The following is a 22387-nucleotide window of genomic DNA, read 5'->3' on the forward strand; positions in this document are numbered from 1 at the left end:
GTAGTATTATACCCGTTCCATTTCGCACCACTATTCTACGACTTATTTTTTCCCCTTTCAGTGTATAATTTCCATCTAAGAAATTAATGTAATGAAAATTTAAGTAGTTTTACATGAGAAATAAAATATAAAAGTTATTTAAAATACAAAAATGCATTGACATAGCTAAGAGTAAATACGCCATCGTAAAAAAATTGACAATTCACTCTGCGTAAATTGGCAGTTTTCTAAATGACGTTACCCGACCATGAAAAATGTCTTACGATTTCATTGCTAACAGTAAAAGTACAAGGTTTTCTAATTAAGTAGCATTCTGAAGTTGAATCAATGAAGAAGGAATAGACGAGCGAATTTGTTGTGATGTGATAAAAATTACAAAATAAAAGTATTTATAACAGTGCGCTAAGTGTAGAAGGCCGCAAAATGTCTTACGGAAAGATTGTTATTATGGCTTGTGGGAGCTTTAGCCCGCCGACGTACATGCACCTTCGCATGTTCGGTAAGTAATTGAAAATCGAAGTGGAAATGCGCAATTATTATGCATTTTTCATTAATTGTATTGCAGTGAACTTGAACTATTGACCTTGGATGTTCTAAATACACGTAACTGGTTCTTACCATGTGCTCTATAATGATAAATTAATAGGAAACTCTAAAACTAAGTCAAATATTGCTCAAGGTTTTATAACTGAAAATAATTTGGTAAATGTTAATTTTCTAGAACTTGCCAGGGATTACATACACAATCTGAACCTAGGAAGTGTGGTCGGAGGCCTGGTATGTCCTGTACACGATGCTTATGGGAAGAAGGACTTGGTTCCTGCTCATCACAGGTAAATATTCTTTCACTATACTTATTACCAGCTGAATAGTGCCTAGAAATTACCATAACTGGATATAAGGTGATCCCCTAGCATTATCTTCATGTACTAATAACTAATGATATGTACAACTATCTTTAAGCAATCAAATAAAATAAGGTTGAAATTCAGCCTGTACTGTAAAGGAAATCTTTGTTGTTTTGGCAGTTTCAAATGATATAAAACAAAGTAGCTTATGAATACCATTGCTATACTGTAGTACACAACATTAATATAACTATCCAGGCTATAATTGTAGCAGAAATTGTAATATTTTATTCTAATTGGTATCCCTTTCCTTGTACTTATTTGTCTTATTAGAATCCCAATGATCTAATTGAGAATTTACCTTGTAACCACTTTAGTATCCTTATTGAATAATAGCATACTTATTTACCTTCAATAAAATGAATTTTAGTACCTAATTTCGCTGACTTCCAGATACAAAGTTACAGTATGTAGTTACTGCTATGTATTATGTCAATAAAAAACCCCCGACCCAAAAAAAGTACGCAATAATTATGACAAAAGGTTAAAAACGCTAAACCCTATAAAAAGCAAAAAATAACTTTTAACACTACGTAAACTAAATTTTGTCGTGTCGGGGGACCGCTCTAATTCATTACTTTAGATAGGTACGTGTTTTTTTTTAAACGAATGTTGTAATTAGGTAGGTATCATTTGATTTATGTAAGTATTTATGAAGGTAAAAAGCGGTCCCCCGACACGTCAAAATTTAGTTTACGTAGTGTTAAAAGTTATTTTTTGCTTTTTATAGGGTTTAGCGTTTTTAACCTTTTGTCATAATTATTGCGTACTTTTTTTGGTCGGGGGTTTTTTAAATTTATAATTTAATTTTATTTCATGATTTTTAAAGGAGCTCCTTAATTTTTCCTTCTTTCATTTAATTTATTTTATCTTAAGATGGGGTCGCTATTTGCGATCTCGGCCAAAGGAAGCTGTTTAACAATCCTCATGACAAACTGGCTCTGGGAGAATTGCACAGATTGAGAAACAATAAAGATTCACCTTTGGACATTCTAGATTTTCAGCAAAAATATAAATCGGTTTATCCGTTTAATTCCGGCATTCCAGTGTTTCATCCGCCACATCCCATTTCCAGCATCAGGTTCTCGCCAGTCAGAAACATGAAGAGAACTCGTCAAGACAAATTCAACGAGCCCAAACTCGATGGGTTTATTAAAAGGCAGTTCAGGGTTACGTCTCCTACCTTCGTGCCCTAACAGCAGACCAGCTCAGTGGTTCCAAAAGACATTAGTGTTTCAAATTTCAGATCCCACATATACGTGCAAGTAAACTGAGCGTGTAACATTCCTATCACATCTAGCAAACGAGCTGATGACCTTGAAGACCTGAACCGATTTCCACCAAACATAACTAAGAACACTCCCGACTGACATACCTTTTAAACAAAAAAAACCGGATTACAATCGGATCATCCGTTTGGGAGCTACGATGCCACATACACACACACACACACACACACACACACACACACACACACACACACACACACACACACACACACAGACACGTCAAACTTATAACACCCCGTCGTTTTTGCGTCGGGGGTTAAAAAATGGAGTTTCTAGCCCGTTCTTCTGCATAGGAAACTACTTTTGGAATGGGCAACTAGAATCAAACCTATTTATATATTATTTTTGATGTTCATAAGTGCTTGCAAAGGCCTTAATGAAATAAATTAATTGTCTTTGATTTTGAAGAACTTTAATAACTCAATATCCCTATATTTGAGAGATTCAAGACATTTATAGCACATTTGAAAAAAATATAGGTAACTCATTATTAAATGAAAAGTGTAAGAACACATACATAGGTATAGACCGATCATTCCTCTCCTTTCATTTTCTATAAGAAATGCTCCTAATAAAAAAATGCTGCATAAGAATAGACAACCTTTTTTCAGTAGTCAGCTAAAAAGAGGTTTGATATGTTTCACAACATGATACAATGCAGGTTGCATTCACCATCAAGTTATTGATTTTCTAGCTAGTTGTTACATCATAGCGTTTGTCTTTGCCAAACAAGATAGTGTGACTTTGTTAATTAATAATAATCTCAGCTGACAGTTCAAGGTACTGATAATATTACAATAAAGTTAATATTAAACTAAGTTATAGTAATTTGTTAGCTATGTTTGATAAAGGGACTATGAAATGTAAATGGTGAATTGGACAAATTATACTAGTACACACACAAGTGTTTGTTTATTTAGTAGAACTGACTATGTATTTTCAAAAATTGCTGTTCTAATTTGAAAGATTATTTCAGTGTTAGATAAGCTGTTATCAAAGAAGGCTTAAGGTTTCTTATCAGAGTGTGAGAAATTGTTAATTGAAATGCAGCCCTAAATAGCGAAACAGATAGTATGACAGAAGAAAGAGATTCAATTTTCAATTTAATTGAAAATGACTTTATGTACATTCATTATGATCGATTTTACTCAGATTAATGGTATTGCAGAATGTCTTTCAATAGTTTCATATTTGCATGTTAACTGGCTGAACAATTGATGAAATGAAAAGTACACAACAATATTAATAAACACGGATTAAGATTACTTGAAATAAATAAGTTAACCATACATTTACATAGGTTTAAATGTTATTTCAAGTTTAAACCTACAACTTCTTGTTTATGCCTAAAAGAGTTTAAAAGACACTTAAACTATGATTTCCAGGATAGCAATGTTGAAGTTAGCGCTGCGCTCATCATCATGGATCAAGATATCGGAGTGGGAGACGCAGCAGTCTGGCTGGACGAGGACCAGGGTCACGTTGCAGCATCATCAGGTACTTACTTCTTGCTCTGTACCTTTTTACTTTTTAGGAACTTGGTGCTAGTTTCATTCATAAACTAAATCTTATCTCAGTACCTATGCATGTTTTGGCAGTATGTCACTAGTTTTCAATATGAATTAATAATAATCTTCAGTAATTATGGAAAAACAACAAATAATTAAAGGTGTGATTCTATTGGAGAGTTCTTGAAGCCTGCTGGGGTTGTGGGATGATTGAGAGACCTGTGGTAGACCTATTTCCTAGCTCTTTTAGCTCTTTAGCCGTTTTGGGAATCGCCTAGGCAGGTGAAGATGTTTCTCCAAAATACTAGAATTCTTAATTTCTTTTGTAATTTAACAAAAAATATGTATTTGTATGTTATCGATTTATTGGCTGATGTCCAAAGAATTTACATCATCATTGTTGCATGCTGTAATCCACGTATAACATTTATCAAAGAAATTAAACAATAAACTAAATTAGGGTGTGATTAATCTGTGCATATTACTAAAGAATAACAACATGTAGAAACGTACTATAACTATATACTTAGGTAATGGAATAAACGTTGGTTTGTTCGTTTGTATCCCAAAGAAGGCTCCTAAACTACTGAACCGAATTGAAAAAATCTTTCACTGTTGTGGAAGGTACGTTCCCTAGTTCACTCGTTACATAAGCTATATTTTATGAGTGTACGGGAATAAGTTCTCCCGAGACGCGAGTGAAAACGCGGGAAAACCAAATTCAGATAGTTATTGATAAAAAAAACAACTAATAATCAGGTTGTTGCAATCATAATTGCAGTATTACGTTGATAAGATTACCTATATTTGTTATCAATAATAATACTTACTTCCTAGTTTACAATCTCCAATTTTGAACCTTATTATAGTAGCATTAAAGTTCAAAATATAACATCAAGTCTGTCTACTAGTAATTGGGTTTTTTCTTCAGAGGTATTTTGTCACATCATTTTGATGACCTCATTACTAAAATATGGTCTAAAGGTTTTGTTGATATTATTGTTGTAAAGGTGAATGACTGGTAAAATGATAATTATTGCAAAACAATGACTTTTTAATTGCTTTATTGATTTTGGGACCATATGATTAATAAATAAAGTAATCATAGCTAGATTTTTTTTTGTTTATTCACGATAATATTATTATTATTCCACTGCAAAGTTCCGCCACGAACCGACAATAGAAAGAAATCTGTTTGTGATAAACTCAAAAACCAATTAACGGTTTTCACTAGTACATACTAGTGATTAATAAGAAACGCTTGCATGTAATCCATCTTGCTAAGTCAAGACGAGTTCCCAGTTCAGTAGGTAACAGATATATTTTTAAAGAAAACAAACTCTTTTTCAAAAACATGTATTTTTTTAAAGACAAGGTCTTTTTATAACTGAAAAAACAATTTAATTTTTTTCCCAGGACACAATAAACAACTACTTAACCGGTGTAAACGATCCGGACCCGCCATCTTGGTTGCCAGACGATATCATAAACCTCAACAGTTTGGATGAACCGGACAACCTTATGGAGAAACTGAATGGCAACGTGCAGGACGGAGTGACTGTCAAACTGCTATGTGGAGCTGACCTGTTGGAGTCTTTCGCTACTCCTGGCCTGTGGTCTGATGAGGACGTGAGTAGAAATCTATATCTATATACTAATAGAGCTGAAGAGTTTGGATGAACCGGACAACCTTATGGAGAAACTGTACGGCAACGTGCAGGACGGAGTGACTGTCAAACTGCTGTGTGGAGCTGACCTGTTGGAGTCTTTCGCTACTCCTGGGCTGTGGTCTGATGAGGATGTGAGTAGAAACCTATATCTATATACTAATAGAGCTGTAGAGTTTGGATGAACCGGACAACCTTATGGAGAAACTGTACGGCAACGTGCAGGACGGAGTGACTGTCAAACTGCTGTGTGGAGCTGACCTGTTGGAGTCTTTCGCTACTCCTGGGCTGTGGTCTGATGAGGACGTGAGTAGTCTAGTAGCTCTGTAGTATTGGTATGGTATGGGGCTGATTGGTTAATAGCCCTGAATTAAGGTTATGTGAAAATTTACATAGAGGACATTCATTGTTCAGCTACAGTTAGCTTCAAAAGTAGTTTAAAAAGTAAAAAAATCAATGCTGAACAAAGTGTTGTTGATGATTTACCAGGGTATATATTTGGCTTTTTGTTTTTTTCTTGATGCAGTATATAGGAGGAGTATAAAACGAGGGTACATAGAGGATTACCTACATGGGGGAGTTCGTAAGGGAGTTCATAAAGTGGTATACATAAGGGAGTATATTAAGGAAGTAAATAGGGGGAGAACAAAGAGACAGTACATAACAAATAACTCAAATCAAATCAAATGGTTTATTTGTGACAAGAAGTTATGTCGTGATTTTATTTTGTACTCTACATATAATGATGTTTTCAGTTGGAGACGATAGTGGGCCGTCACGGGTTGGTGGTGGTGACGCGGGCGGGCTGTGATCCCGGCCGGTTCATATACGAGTCCGATATGCTCTACAAATATAGGGTATGTAGCAACAATTATATGGTTTATGTAATAAGTTAATTTTATGTTATTGCTGAGCAAAATTAATTAAAAGCTTACATTTTCTAGTTACATGTTTTAATTGAATATAAATATTGGTTTATTGTTGTGGGTTATGTTCTTGCTTGCAGAAAAGTAAATAATTTTATTTATGACTTCATTTGTCTTAAGACTTCAACGTCATGGTGGCCTAGTGGGTAAAGAACCAACCTTTCGAGTATGAGGGTGTGGGTTAGATTCCAGGGTCAGGCAAGTACCAATGCAACTTTTCTAAGTTTATATGTACTTTCTAAGTATACTTAGACACCAATGGCTGATAAAAAGGTGAAGGAAAACATCTTGAGGAAACCTGGACTTATAAAGTCTGAAATCACCAACCCGCATTGAGCAAGCGTGGTGATTAATGCTCAATCCTTCTCCATGTGAGAGGAGGCCTGTGCCCAGCAGTGGGACGATAAAAAAAAAGGCTGTAACAGTAACAGTAAGACTTCATTTACACATTAAATACATGACAAAAGAAGAAATATCATATTATTTATTTTTGTATTAATTTGTGTTACTGTCTATACTATTTCTAATGAAATCTCCAGCAGATAGGTATTATTTTGTCAATTAGAAGAATGATCACTGAACAAAATGTATTTAAATTATCATCATCAGCCTTTTTATTGCTCAACTCAACTGCAAAACACATTTCTCCTCTCACACGGAGAAGGATTGGGCGTTAATCACCATACTGGCTCATTGCAGCTTTGTCCTTTTGGACTTTATATGTGTTCTTTTAAAATCAATTTACCTATTAATATCAACCTTTTTCTCGTTTCCAGAAAAACGTAATCCTCGTGACGAACTACATAGCGAACGAGGTGAGCTCGACGCAGATCCGTCGCCTCGTGCGGCGCGGGGAGAGCGCCAAGTACCTCACTGACGACGCCGTGCTCGCTTATGTTAGACAACACCGGCTGTATGGGGCTACACAGGCTAATACGTGAGTATTTTGTGTTTTTGTTATATGGGAAAATAGTTGGGGAACTATACAATTATGTGGCCGTTTTACTATACAATCACTCAAACTCAGTGTCTCACAAAGACCTTCCAAAAAACCATTTTATTATAGATAGTTCAACTCAGATTTGCGCGCGGCCCTATGTGTGCGTCGGCTTGTAAATATACAACTTTCGTTCGTGTGACAGTGACGTCGTCCGAGCACGACGTGTTCTTATCGCTTTTTGTTATGGGTACAGTCGTTTACGAAAATACTAGTTATTGACGGAGAAATTACTAAGAACAAATAACATTCAAAGCTTTTTATTGTTAAATATAGTTTTTCATTATTTTCTCATACGTCTTTCCAAATTGACATTGACAGTATCTAAGAAATAAATAAGGTGAAATATCTAAGATAAATTAAATACTCCTTACATATTTTCTAGCTAGGGTACGCGGACAATAAATAAAAGTGTGGACTAAGAATGTAAAAAGAGGTATAATCTAGTATAATAATGTAAACAAAAATTGCTTCGCATAATGTCGACCAAAATAAGACGGAAATAATGAAACTCATAAATGAACGTTTAAGTCAAATTGATAAAGGGATGTGGGTTAATACGTGTCGAAGAAAAAAGAAGAATACTATAGACATTTTGACATGGAGTCAGAATTTATAATTCACCTTGGAGAGTAGCGAATCCGAAAATTCATCATTTGATTTTTCAAGTAGCGATTCATAATCATTATAAATAAATAAACATTAAATTACGTAATAACTGTTTTTCTTTAAACACCCGTATACAACCCCTAAATAACTGTATAGTACCCGACTGTACCTCTTGTCTCGCACACAAAGTCAGTGTATATGTACAAGGGTTACCCACACATAAGGCCGCGCGCACGACTGAGTTGAACTTACTATAGTAATTATGAATTACGATCCTACATTACTTAATCATGGACTAATGTCGTCATGTACAAGTGTTTAAACATTAAAAGACACTGTGACCCTTGAGTTTGTTGTTCTCAAGGCCAGATAGGAAATACCGACATCATCTTTCTTTGAAAAAATGCTAATAATGAAAAGGACAATGCCAGGGTCTGGGCTCATAGTTTGCCCAGCAATGGGAGTAGTTCCAGGGTGTTCCTTAGTGCACTCTGAACACGTAATGCAAATATTTTTCAAATCGCTCCCTGGGGTCCCGAGGAAAACCGGTTCAAATATTCTTCATGAAGAGTCACTTTACAAGGCCTGAGCCATTTGCCCAGTAGTAGGAGTGATTGAAATGGGTTCTTTACTTCACTCTTAACATGAAATTAAAATATTTTTGAAATCGGTCCCAGGGGTCCCGAGGAAAATCGGCTTAAATGTTCCACATGAACAGTCTGTTTACAAAGCCTATGCCATTTGCCCAGTAGTGGGAGTGGTTGGAATAGGTTCTTTCCTTCACTCTTAACACGAAATTAAAATATTTTTGAAATCGGTCCCAGGGGTCCCGAGAAAAACCGGTTCAAATGTTCTCCTTAGATAGTCACTTAACAAAGTCTTTGGCATTTGCCCAGTAGTGGGAGTGGTCAAAATAGGTTCTTTACTTCACTCTTAACATGAAATCCGAATATTTTTGAAATCGGTCCCTGGGGTCCGGAGAAAAACCGGTTCTAATATTCCACATGAACTGTCGCTTTACAAAGCCTGTGCCATTTGCCCAGTAGTGGGAGTGATTGAAATAGGTTCCTTACTTCACTCTTAACATGAAATTAAAATATTTTTAAAATCGGTTCCAGGGGTCCCGAGAAAAACCGGTTCAAATGTTCTCCTTAGCTAGTCACTTAACAAAGTCTTTGGCATTTGCCCAGTAGTGGGAGTGGTTAAAGTAGGTTCTTTACTTCACTTTTAATATGAAATTAAAATATTTTTGAAATCGGTCCCTGGGGTCCGGGTGAAAAACCGGTTCTAATATTCCACATGAACAGTCGCTTTACAAAGCCTATGCCATTTGCCCAGTAGTGGGAGTGGTTGGAATAGGTTCTCAAATTCACTCTTAACAATAAATCAAAATATTTTTGAAATTGTCCCAAGGGGACCGATTTCAAATGTCCCGAGAAATTAATCTGATAAGACTTTTCTGCCAAATGCTCAGGATCTCGCTGTCAGGATCCAGTACTGGAAAATGTTGGAATGGGTTATTTTTTTTACTGTTATTTTCAAATAAATTCTAAAAGCGTTGGATTCTAATAAGAACTGACAATGATTTTCTGAAAAAAAGGCAATTACCGCAATATTTTTGAATTTACGGTTTAAATCTACAAGGCGCCTGCTCTATGAGCTATCTTCTAGAAAAATTTTATCAAGACGAATAAAATAAGCTCGAACCTGAGGTAGTTAGTAAATACCGTTGAGGAGTTCCCTCGTCTCTCTCCATTGTCAGGTCAGATCTTAACCTTTGCAGTTTTGTGGTGTCTGAGACATATACCCGAATGACAAGGTTTTACTCGATATGTGGCTACAATTTTCGAGAGTCGCTCCCGATTTTTTTAGAGATTCCATCACCAGACCCTGGGCCGGATGACAAAGGAACCATTGAGGAAGTAAGCCCTTTCAAACAATCAAATAATAGTTGAAATCGGTTGGTAAACGACGGAGTTATGCACGTACAAACGTAAAAAGAATACAAATGAATTAAGAACCTCCTCCATTTTTGGAAGTCGGTAAAAAAAAGTTGTCGTGTACAATACCTCGTATTTGTCAATGAATATAATTCATTTCAATTAAGGTAATAAAAGAGGAATAGTTAGAATTCGTACGCTTATTTTTATGTAATATTGAATAAGAGTCAAACCAGTTTTTCTCAGGACTCCCGGGATAGATTTCGAAATGCTTTGGTCTGGGACCTAATATAAGCCTATGGAACATAATACACTATGCAGTTACTGTGGGCAACACTTGAGCCCAACTTCCATACAAAGAATAGCATTGTCCTTTTACGTGTAAAAGTGTTGTTTTCCGCCTATTTCGAGGATTCATTTTTTAATATAACAAGCGCGATTTTAAGCATTGCTGTTGGTAAGTATATAGGTTTGAGCGATTGTATAGTAAAATGGCTAACTGTATAGTTGGTATATTTATCAATGTATACTCATGATAATTTATTACGTTTTATCTAAATCTTTTGTGCCTTACACGCAATATTTCATAAGGGCATAAAACATATTTTATACTAAAACATAGAAATATTTTTATTGAGAAATTCAGAAAAAACAATAAATATAAATAATTTATTTACAGTGGTCGGTGTAAATAAATAGTTGGATTATGAAAAGTATCTCATCGTTATAAAGCTCAATTTTATAGCATTTGTTATGTTGTAAGGTTTAATTAATTTTAAGTTTATTTCGTTCTTTATTTATTTTTTATTTATTGACCGATTGTCATTGATATAATATTATGTAATTTGTTCCTGTTAATGTATATTACTTTTGTCCTCATTTTTATTTTAAGTTGACGCAGGTATTTTAAATGATTATTTAACGCATGGTTTTATATTTATTGGTTTCATTTTTTTTTGTTATTATTGTAAGTGTAAATTATTTTATTTATAATATTAATTAATTATTACGTACTCTAGAACCTGATTGGTTAGCAATTCAAGACGTGATTAAGATGCCAAAAAATAGGTTTTTATTGGAATATAGTTTTTATATTTATATAAACATTTTTATGTAAATAAATGAACGTTTTATACTACTAATTTTCTTTATTTTTAGTTTGAAAATATATTTAAATAAAAGCTACTAAAAATATAACAAATAACGGGGTACACAAAACACACAATTGCTTAAAAAATCATGTCAACCAATTATCGACCTAATTGCACTCAAAATAAAAATGTTTTTTTTCTTATTTTATAAACTTTTACTAACCAAACTACTCTTTCACGCTGCTTGGAAACAGTGAGTATAACATACTAAACGATTTAATCGCTAGCTACGACAAGCGATCACCACAAGACGTGATCATGACGTCACCAGAAGAAACCTCCTTCAAAAACATCCTCATTTCCATCAGAGACAAGCCCTCTATTATCGATGAAACGATCACTGTCAAACGACCGAGAAAATCCAACTTTCTCATGCCTAACTCTCATACGGACTCCGTCAGTCCACTGTGTGAGCCTCTCAAACCTAAAATGGCGTATATCGACAAAGTCCCATCGACTTACGTGCCCGGGAAAGCAGTTAAAATCGTCAGCGATGCGAACGAACATAAGATTGACAAGGTAACTTTTGATACAACTTACTGCTCTTTAGATAGCTACCTGAGTAAGGATTCCGACTTCGATTTATATAAGCGAAGGGTAAGTGAAGGTAACGTTGAAAAAGTGGAAGTCGAAGCCGCTAAAAAGCGGTGTTCGTCGACTATAAGGAAGTTGAAGCCTGAAGATATGAAGAAAAGTAAGTCGGAAGTCAGTAAGTTATGTGATAAAGTGAAAAGTATCAAGATTAAGGAGACAGCGGGGAGGAATTATAAAACGCGCAGTTGTAATGATATTGTCAGACTTATTTTGACTAAACATGGGATACATGTTATTAGTGATACTGAAGCTATAGTTTAAAATTTATTTTGTACCATTCTACTTGGGATTCTTGTGGAAATATACTTTTATCTTCTAAAGATTTAATCACTATGAATATAATTTTGATCCTTTTCTGAATGGACACATACTTAATTCTAATTGAATATAAATAGAATGAATTATTTCGAACTGATGATAATTCAGGAGTAATGGATTTTAAATTTGATACCTGATAAGGTCAATTTTACACGAAATTTGGAGTCTTACCTATTTAAAACAAAATTTTGTCCTATACTTCTTTTTTTGCAAAATGTCTTCCAATCTAGGAATTTGCGATTTAAAACCAGTTTCACAAAAGACGAAAAAAAAGTATTATGAATTATTCATTCCATAGATACACTCTCAAATTAATTAAGGTTAGACTAAAATCCTGAATTACATAATATACATTTGTTATATAAGGATAAATAAATATTTATTAACTCTATTAGCGCCATGGCCCATATCTTCCATTTTTCCTAAAATTTACAACTTTGTTTTTATTTAAAATGAAACGAAATTAAACATTAGCTAAATATAGTATACCTAGGATGTAAATAATTTTAATATGAATTTATTGCAATCTTTTTTGTAATAGTTCTACTTTATTGTAAGATGTTTTGATGTTATAATATAAGTGAATGCCGCTCTCACGGACACTGAATCAACTAAGTCAGCATTCATCAATCTTCACTTAATATTTTCAACGCAATTTACCGCCGTTCCCAATATTCTATCTATCTTTTGTTTTAATAAAATTCCATCTCTAGTAAGCAAATCCATAGATAGGTAATATATTGAGAACGACCGTTGGGCTGTTCCAATCGAAATTGAAGAGTATCATTTGAAGTAGCGGAAAATTTGTGTAAATGAAGCACATTAGTCTTTATTTATTTATTTAGATAAATCATACCATACATTTATTATAAAAAAGGTATACTTTTAAAGAGAGAGTTTAATATAAGTATCTTCTACAATTTGCATGTTATATGTATTCTTTACATTACATTATTATATATGTTAATAACTGTATAATAATATAATTGGGTAATCCCAATCATGTATAGAATTTATTAACAAAGGAATTACTTTAAAGGAATTTTATATAAAAAAGTGTCAAAAGTATAAAAATGGAGTGGCAAACGAATATATACCCTAACCAGTATTAAATAAAGCCCAAACTTAATCTAAATTCAAAAAGGTGTCAAAAGTTTCGAAAATCTCGTTTTAAGTAAAAATGGTTCCTCAAACAAAACCTGGCTACAAAGCTGCCAAAAACATGTGCAATTAAAACCTTTTACTGCTTTAATGTTTTACTAAGATAAAAAAATAATATTAAGAAAAAAATCTACATAAATTCATAGTTAATATGGCTAGCTATAATAACTCGTGTTGTTCGTCTTAATGTTTGTATGTTGACGATGTAACTTAGGGTGTGTCTACACGATGCATGTAGCTGGAGCAAGTTAACATGCGCAAGTGACAAGAGCACGCGGGTGGTAGCTTCGGTACATGCGCGAGTCGCTGGACTGCATGTAACCTGCGCATGTGCCTCAACATTGCCAAGCTACTTGCACCGTGTAGATGCATCCTTATAAATTGAACTACATGTTTCGTCATAATCATAGCACAATTTGCTGCATAAATAAAATTAAGTAAAAGTTACGAAAAAATATTATGTATTGTGTATATTTTCTCGTTAATCTAGCTACATGGTATAGATATTTTTATTGTTATTTACCATGGATATATTTAGAGAATTCATTGAACGGTTTTTTCTCTACATGCCTTATTCTCTATTTGAATATTTTTTATTAACATGAACTTACCTCTTACGGACAATATTTTACAATATCTCTTTTCGAGTCATGCAGTGGTAAGAAATTATTTCATTTAAGAGGGAAACTGAGATAAATATTTAATACAACAGATCAAGTCAGAAAGTCAGACAACCAGTCTTGGAGTATCGGGTTGCCCGGGTAACTGGGTTGAGGAGGTCAGATAGGCAGTCGCTCCTTGTAAAACACTGGTACTCAGCTGCATCCGGTTAGACTGAAAGCTGAACTTACTACTCCATGATTTTTTTATAATTAATCTGTAAACATTTTACTCTCTGAAAATAGTATTAGTTTGAGATTATAGTTATTTCTGCATAGTGCCAATTTATTACTGTTCTTGTTGAATTGCATGAAGTTGTTTCAAATTCTAGTATAATTGATAAAGTATTGTATTGTGTACTTAAATGTATTTTAACTAAAAGTTTATTAAATGTCAGTATTAAAAGTAATAGATGTTTAAATAGAAAGTTAAAGTAGCTGTTAAATTAAATAGTCAGGAATTTGAAAATTGAGATTAATAGATTACTATGTATTATTAGAATTTATTTTAGGGATTTTTCGCAAAAAACCTGAAAGCTGATAAATCAGTTGTTTTTGAGTTAACGCGTATAATTTTCCAGATTTTTCTGGTCTTATTAAGCCAATACCAGAGCTCAAAATGAGCTGATTATAATCAGCGACTAATTTTTATTTAGTGTGAATAGGCTGTGCCTTTGAAATTATTTATCTTCTTGCTTTTCCAGCATGGAAACTACTTTTATTTTACTATTACTAGCCTTTAAATAAGTATTGTGTCAAAGATAACATATGTACATAACCTTATGGCGTTTTGTTTTCCTATAAACAGAATTGTATCAAGCATGTTTTAATGTTGTCGCTTCTATGATTTGTGATTGTTAAAACCCCTTGTCCATAGATGATTTTCTTGTTTTCTTTTTTTATAATACCTTTGTCTTGATTTGTGGACCTTGAAATGAAAAAAATATTGGCAACACTGGTGTAAAATGGCAACCTTTTTGTATTATTAATGTTGCCAGTTGATTTTTTTAATCTGTGGTTTATTGAAGTGAAACTTTTTTCATTTTCGGGTTCGATATTTGAATGCGTCCCCCCCCTTTTTTTTTGTCCTAACTTGGGTGTTGTGTGCGTAGGGAGGCGGCTGCCCGCTGTAGCTGACGTGTTGCGCGCGATGCGACGAGGCGACTACGTAACGGGGCCGTAGCGGGATCGTAGCGGGACCGTAGCGGGATCGTAGCGGGACCGTAGCCAGTTCGTAGCGAGAACGTAGCGTCAGAGTAGCAGGGCAGCGCGCATCACCCCTATATTATTAGTTTTATCGATAAGTTTCGTCTACGTAGTGCCTACTGTGTCCACTAGTTTGACGTTTCTGATTTGGGGTTACTATATAAAAAAAATCGATAAAATACTGACGTGGTTATTAATTTGTGTGATAATAAAATGATGTCAGTTGAAAATAAAAGCGTTTATTAAAGTTTTTGTAATTATGTATGTATTTAAAAATTAAAAATATCATGAAGAGAAATGGAATGTGATAAAAGTTGTGGCAAAGTAAAATATTTTTGGATGAATATACAAGTTGTGACGTATTTATTTTGTACGTGCTCAATGTTGCATGCATATGCGAGACTAAAGTATTTTTTGGGTTCCTAATATGTGAAGCAAAGGCAAAGTTTTTGATATCAACTAGTGGACACATTTTATGGCTTGTTTGAAGCTTCTGTGGAAACCTGCATGAGATGTATCCCCTATAATTTTATAGTCTTTTTTATTCTATTGATTTCTTTGTACTCTTCTGCATTGTGATTTCTAATCAGAACTCGTGGTTTACTTATTCGTACTAAGGATAGAATAATTTTTAAAGTTTTTAAAGTGTTATTTTAAGATTGCTGCTTATGACCGACTCATTTTCTTTATACTCGATCTTTTCGATAGTATCTTGCTAAAATAATATAAAAGTACAGTGCAAAGTAATATCTGTATAACTAAACAATATTTAAGGTTAGTCATTGATACTTGCCGGGCCCACGTAAGTTTCAAACAAGCATCGCCGCGGTTCAGCGCTAGCTTAGCTTCTGTGTCTGACCGTTTAGCGCTTTCATACTTACGAGTATTTACAGTTTCGAGTCTTTATAATTGTGCCGGGGCTGCGGGATTGTCCGCGCGGGTTACCGCGGTCCTGGTACATAACGGGCTTAAGAAGGAACGTGGTGGGTTTTAGCCAGTAAGAGTCTGACACTCTCTCATGCTGCACTCACAGCGGGTGGGGTCATTTGATGATTTCTCATCAAAAAAGGGAATCTGTGCTTAATTTTATCGACAGTATATTATAAAAAAAAATACACATTAATTTGGACTTTTTATGGCATTTTTGTGTGCTTTGGGTATACCTACGTTTTAAAGTAAATGATGCACATTATAAAGACTCAAACTGTATAGATATCTTAGCCTTATGTCTGCTTAGGACAATTTGTATTGTTATTGCCATATTTATACAACGACTCGGCGTGTTGTGGGAACAAACCTAAACTGTGTGAAAATATAGGATGCTTAAAGCAAGGGAAAATAATTACAAAATCCTTAATTTTGTTTGTTCCGATAACACGCCATAGCAACGAGTATGCATCACTGCTATTCAAATTGTAAAGTTATTTGTACTCACATAAAGTTCATTTTTAAACTTCGATAATCACTTTAAATGTTAAGAAATAAATAATTATTACCAAAATATATTTAGATACATATTTGATAGCAGATCTTGCTTAATCGTTTTTGTATTCTAAAGGTAGCATTACTGCAACATACATAATTATGTATGTATATTTTGAACATCGTTTTGTCAGAAAACATGAATAAATGTCGGAATGATGTTTAAAATATTTTTACCAGCGGTAAATGGTAAATATATTTTGGCCCATTTTCATCGACAACATAAACGTCCGTTTTTCTTAAAACATCGGTCTTATCGAGTGAGCTGCAGGTTTAATCACCTGACAGTGTTTTAGTGTCAGAGTTTTCTCAAGTGTCCGCCTGATGTAGAATTGTAACAACGACTGCTACTGAGTAGCATTCGGGGACGCCCGCTTTACTTGCCTTGTGCCCTCTCAGGCACATTCATAGTAAACAGTTGTCTTAAGACGTTTACGTTGCGTACGTTTCTGTTGTCGGTGTATTAAGGCCTTAGTGAGCAACCCTTAAATTTTATAATCAATGAGTCTTTGCATCATTAAGTCACAAGTAATTAAACAAAGTTACCAACTAATCTTGCTATCTCTTTCACACATATATAATCTAAAACAAGTGTGAAAGAGATAGCTAGCTTGAAGTAGCTCCTATCTTGATTATAATGCTTTATGTACTGTTTAAGTAGTCCAATTTTTGTACGAGTGTATTTTAGAATGCCTGAGTAGCTCTTTTTTGTGCAATATGTGTAAAATAATTTGTTTTTGGCTTAAGAAACAAAAATGAAGTTTCAACAGTTTTATTATAAAAAAGTTACAAATAAAATATGTATGTAGGTTTTTTGTATAGAATCGGCTTATCAAAATATATTGGATAGGTTTTAATTGTTGTTTATAAATTATAATTCATTCCTTTTTTATGATTTATAGTTATACATATTGAATGTGTACTTATTTTAAGGATCTGATTAGTAAATTATTATTATTTTTGTATTAAGCCTGGATATTGTCAAATAACATGTGAATTACATTCAGATATTATGAAATAAAATTGTACTTAAGATCTTATGTGTTTAAAAGTGCTTCAATAGAATAACCTGGATTTCAAAAGATAAAAAAAATATGTTTTTATACTTTGACGAATTTATGTATATAGTATGTACTTAAAATTATTCTCAAATAGCGCATCTATTTTCCTGAAGATGTCGCAAGTTTGGATTTAACCTGAATGTCATTCACATGTTATTTGCTTAGCAAACTAGTTAAGGCGAGATTCTACCAGTGTGCAAACAAATGAACCTTCTGGTTTACTCGTTCTAGCAAACAGTAACAAATTTATTTATTTATTGGCACACCACCAGCATTACAAACAATAAAAATAAACATAAGTTGTTATAAAATTCTAGTTTGCTGTGCCTATTAAAGGTGACAAACTGCATGCGAACATTTCTAAAATGTTCGCGAAACTGCAATCATTTTGGTGGAATCTCTCCATTAGGGACTGCCAACCTCAGAATACTTAATTTGTATGTTCCTTGCTTTTATCGTTTAGTTGTAAGGTTCGTGACTTAGATATTACATCGATATTTTGTATCATTTGATAAACATTAATTCACAATATGAATAATTAAATATTTTATACACAATAATCGCATTGTAAACACTATTTCTGAAGTTATTACACTTTAATCACTGGTTTATTGAAGAATTTATTAAGTCAAATATCGTGCCATTATTCATCATTTTAAAAACCGCAAGATACTCAATATATGAAATGAAATGAAATGAAATGAAATTTATTTATTTGCCAGAATATAGGTACAATATGATGGTCGATACAATAAAAAAATATGGTTTCACTATATTCGACTTATAATTAGTCATGCAAATATTTCAAGTTCTATAATCTTATAGTCACCCATACATTATAAAGTACAAGATTCATTCATTTGCAAACAAATAAATATTCAGGTTTTTTTCCCAATTCTGAATAGGCTTTTTGTATATTATGTAGCCCTTTTCTAAATGTAACACACCATTTGTTAGATAGTTCTTGTATAACCATTTATCCGAAAATTTTAAATTAAAAGTAACAATGAGAAACAGTTTTTTTTTACTATTTTTGTGTAATTTATCCGCCACCCTAGAGTAGATATACCATCAAACATTTTTGTAGATTTTCAGTGTAATGCACAACCATGTAAAACCATAATTATTATAACTATGTACAAATACATTGTTCCTTAGAAATTGCACAGTTAAGCCTACCCCCCTGTGATAGCACAGCACGGTATTTTTAAGCGACAAGTAAAAATATCATACTAAATTGTTTGGTAATAAAATAAAAAATACCAAATATCAAAGAATTCCAGGTTTTTGTGCTAAACCGTTGAGATTTTAACCTTATTGCGTTATTATTGATTTATATTTTTATTCGTCGGTCGCCTAAAAATACCGTGCTAAGCTGTCAATGGGCACTTAATTTTAAGCGGCAACTTATTCTTTCATTTGAATCAATAATAATAAAAAATAAAATTGTAAAAACATTATCTTATCGTTTCTATGGTAATTAATGATTGATGTTCAAGTAACTTTGATAAGGACATAAAAATAAAAAAATAAGGAAATATCCAAAAATATCAGTAAGATATACAAAGACAATTTGTCGGTTAGTTACATGTTGTAATCAGTTAAAATCAATTGATAAGTGGCCGCTTAACAGTTTACTTACATTAGTCAAAACAATGTTTGGAAACCGATAGTCTAACCTTATCTGTAACAATTACGCTTTACGAAATAAAAATGGTTTATTTATTTACTTATTTGTTTTATTTCCAGATTTTTAACATATTTTTTGGATTATCTTTGCCTATCCCAAGTATCATCTCAATTTCTTCAGCAGTTTTTTAATATAAAAATAGCACAATTAATTGCATAGACAGGGCTTGTAATTTATAAATAATTTTAAATTAATTTCGATACAACCAATTGAAACAACCTTTTTACAACAAATAAAATTAAGTCTTAAACTAAAATGGCTATGAATGTTCATAATACTAGTCTAAAATAATAAAAGTGTTAGTATTAGGTACAGTCTTAATATTATTATGATATTAAAACATAATAAATATTGTTACACACAAATTCTAGAAAAAAATATGTATAAAGGTTACACTTATCAAATAACTTTTATTTTTTATACATTTGATATATAGACGACTTCATACAATATAATGAAAATAGACATTGAATGGAATGTCTGTAAATTATATATCGTGGATAATTCCAAGGACTAAATGTTTGAAATGAAAGTTTAAAAAAAAATACAATGAAATTGGTAATAAAAACAAATATTTGAGAGTGTAGTACTACCCTAATTATTTATCCTCTTTTCACAAACAACATTTCTGAGTAACTAATATAATGATAACAATTAATATACATACGATATTTAAATTAATAGCTGTCTGTTTAGATAACAGTAAAATGTGACACAATCAGTAAAATTTTAAACAAATTATAATTATAATATTCTGATAAAACAGACATTGCAATTTTTGTAGACCAATACTTTTTAACACAACCAAGAATTACTTTTTAATTTTTCTATTTCTTCTATAGACAGATTTGTTTAAACCAATTAATAATATGGGTATAGTCAAGAATTATAAATTATTCTTAAATAAATACAATAAGTTATAAAACAACACAAAAGAATATTGAGATTATTTGCTAATTTAATGGACATTTGCTAATGGGAATTTATGAAATATGACTTAATATCATTTTGCCCTCTGATAAAATATAGGCCATGGTCTTGTTACCTTGATATAACAAATATTTGTTTTCACATTCACCTAAAACTGAATGAACATATAGGTAGATTAGGTAGGTACCCAAATATAATGATGAAATGTTAAAATGATACACATTAAGGGCAAGAAGGATCTTGTCTTCTCAAACTGGAAACTGGAATTATTTACAGGTACACAACAGAACAAGTATAAAAAACCATTACAAACCTACATTAATTCTTTTTAGACGTAACCTTCACAGCTTCCGGACACTGACACCAAGGAGTTCTTTCTTTATCACAAATGAGTTCCACGTTCAAAACGGTCACGTCTAACCCGTCAACGGCTACTGTGTGAGTGTTAAGAAGTTTGTATAGCACGTCGTGGACGCCTGTGAGACGGTCGCGGCGACGGGTTACCTCGCGTTGGTTGTAGCATTTCCGCATGTCACGCTTGCGGTATGTCTTGTCATGGATATGTCTGGAATTTTGTGGTAAGGTGGTAACATATAGGTAATCTGTATCACATATAAAAGTGTGGATTTGGTGCCATTATAAGAGATAACTAGCGTTGTAGTAGTTACTAAAGATGAATATAATGTCTGTCTAGCTAAATCAGGGGAATATGTTTAAAATATAATATGTTTTACATACACCACATTACATAAGAATTGGGGTTTGTTTAAGTATGCTTCCCTCAAACAGAAATGGTATAGAATTCCAACCATATGCAATGGCAGATATGATTATCCCAATGGGAATTTAAATAATTTATTTCAATGATACATTCAAGTTAATATCACAACAATCTTACAATAGCATGTGGTTTTAATATAAATTAAGAAATGTATTTTTCATTTTGTTAATAGAAGTTGTTACCTATAAACAAAAAATAAATAAATCAATGATGAAACTCACCTAAAAGTATTATCAATACCAGTACTAATATTGCTCGGTCTCATCACAGTCAAGTTAGCATCTTTCAATCTGACATAAAACTCATCGTCCTCTAGTCCCCAGCCCCAGTAGTTGTTAGACATACCATTGACCAACTCATAATGTTCTCTTTTCACCAACAGTATGCCTCCGATAAAAGTGTCATAATGATATTTTGGGTGCGTCTGAGGGGACGATATGTGCATCGGTCCCGAACGAGGATAATCATACTTCAAATTGTCATTCATTGGCAGTAAATCCACATCATGCATAGCTATATAATCATAGTCCTTCTTCGTATAAATAAACCCAACATTTATTAACGAAGCTCTGTTAAATCTATTATTATCTTTCTGCTGCACTATGAATATGTGAAACGGTATTTTCTGGCGGTTTAGGAAGGTGTACATGTGAGGAATGAACTCCAGTAGCTCCTCAAAGCGGTCCCGGAAAGGCACGAGCACCGCCAGTCGTTTTTTCGGCAGTTCTTGCGATGTTAATCGTTGTCGTACTGGGTTAGGTAATGCCTCTTTTTCTGTGAAAATCAACACATTTCTTAGCTCAAAGTCACTTAAAATTAAAGTTCGTTAAAGCGTTAATATAATTTGATGATAAAACTTACCGTATCGAATAGGTAAAGCAGCTAAATAACAGCCCATTACAAAAGTTAATATCAGACAAAGGCCAAGACATTTCGAGCCGTTTAATCTGTAACCCATAACATTAATTCTTCGATACATTTATGCTTACTGTCAAATATCTACAGATATATTAATTACACACATTATCTTCCCGCGCACATAACAATTTAATTTATAAATCGGATATTTCTGATCCTGTTTTGCTATCGATGTATTGACAATTTGACATGGCAGATGACTTTGACAGTGATTGAAACGTCAAACAGAAGTGACGGTGACGTTCGGGTTCACGAAGGAAATACCCATGTCACATTATGATATGCTGAAAAAAATATTTTTTTTCAGTAGTACACGCTCTGTATGTAAAGCGCTTTTGTCCAGGTACAAGATTACAAGGATTAATTATATTTTATATAATTTGGTTGCAAAGTATTCAAAATGTTGTTCGAGAAACGCAAATTATTTTCTTCTTTTTATTCTTCACAATGTAAAGGTAGTTCATGTACATAGATTAGATAAATCAATGTTTTGCAGACTGTTTCAGGAACTAAATTGCAATTAACAAGTAGATTATCTTATTCGCAAACATTTACTGATATGCTGTTGTTATCGCCGGATGTCAATTTTTAT

General features: G+C 33.1%; 2 protein-coding genes across 6 annotated transcripts; one reads left to right on the forward strand and one right to left on the reverse strand.

Moving 5' to 3' along the window:
• The first annotated feature begins 258 nt into the window (after positions 1-258).
• LOC110381561 (nicotinamide/nicotinic acid mononucleotide adenylyltransferase 1) lies at positions 259-19205 on the forward strand. Of its 5 annotated transcripts, XM_064040131.1 has the most exons (8): positions 262-499; positions 722-833; positions 3583-3694; positions 5122-5334; positions 6128-6229; positions 7075-7235; positions 11190-11514; positions 14840-19205. In XM_064040131.1, the coding sequence occupies exons 1-8, from the start codon at positions 424-426 to the stop codon at positions 14858-14860; spliced, it is 1122 nt and encodes a 373-aa protein (XP_063896201.1). In that variant the 5' UTR covers positions 262-423; the 3' UTR covers positions 14861-19205. The 5 variants fall into 5 exon arrangements, with proteins under 5 accessions (XP_063896200.1, XP_063896201.1, XP_063896204.1 ...); XM_064040130.1 differs by lacking the exon at positions 14840-19205 and having other exon boundaries at positions 259-499; positions 11190-13593; XM_064040134.1 differs by lacking the exons at positions 11190-11514; positions 14840-19205 and adding an exon at positions 10524-10736 and having other exon boundaries at positions 267-499.
• Positions 16594-22030, reverse strand: LOC110381565 (beta-1,4-galactosyltransferase 7). The gene is made up of 3 exons (XM_064040135.1): positions 21739-22030; positions 21099-21651; positions 16594-20661 (listed from the first exon to the last, which is right to left on the reverse strand). The coding sequence occupies exons 1-3, from the start codon at positions 21854-21856 to the stop codon at positions 20415-20417; spliced, it is 918 nt and encodes a 305-aa protein (XP_063896205.1). The 5' UTR covers positions 21857-22030; the 3' UTR covers positions 16594-20414.
• Positions 22031-22387: the final 357 nt, after the last annotated feature.

This window comes from Helicoverpa armigera, chromosome 21 (genome assembly GCF_030705265.1).
Source record: "Helicoverpa armigera isolate CAAS_96S chromosome 21, ASM3070526v1, whole genome shotgun sequence".
Lineage (NCBI taxonomy): Eukaryota > Metazoa > Arthropoda > Insecta > Lepidoptera > Noctuidae > Helicoverpa > Helicoverpa armigera.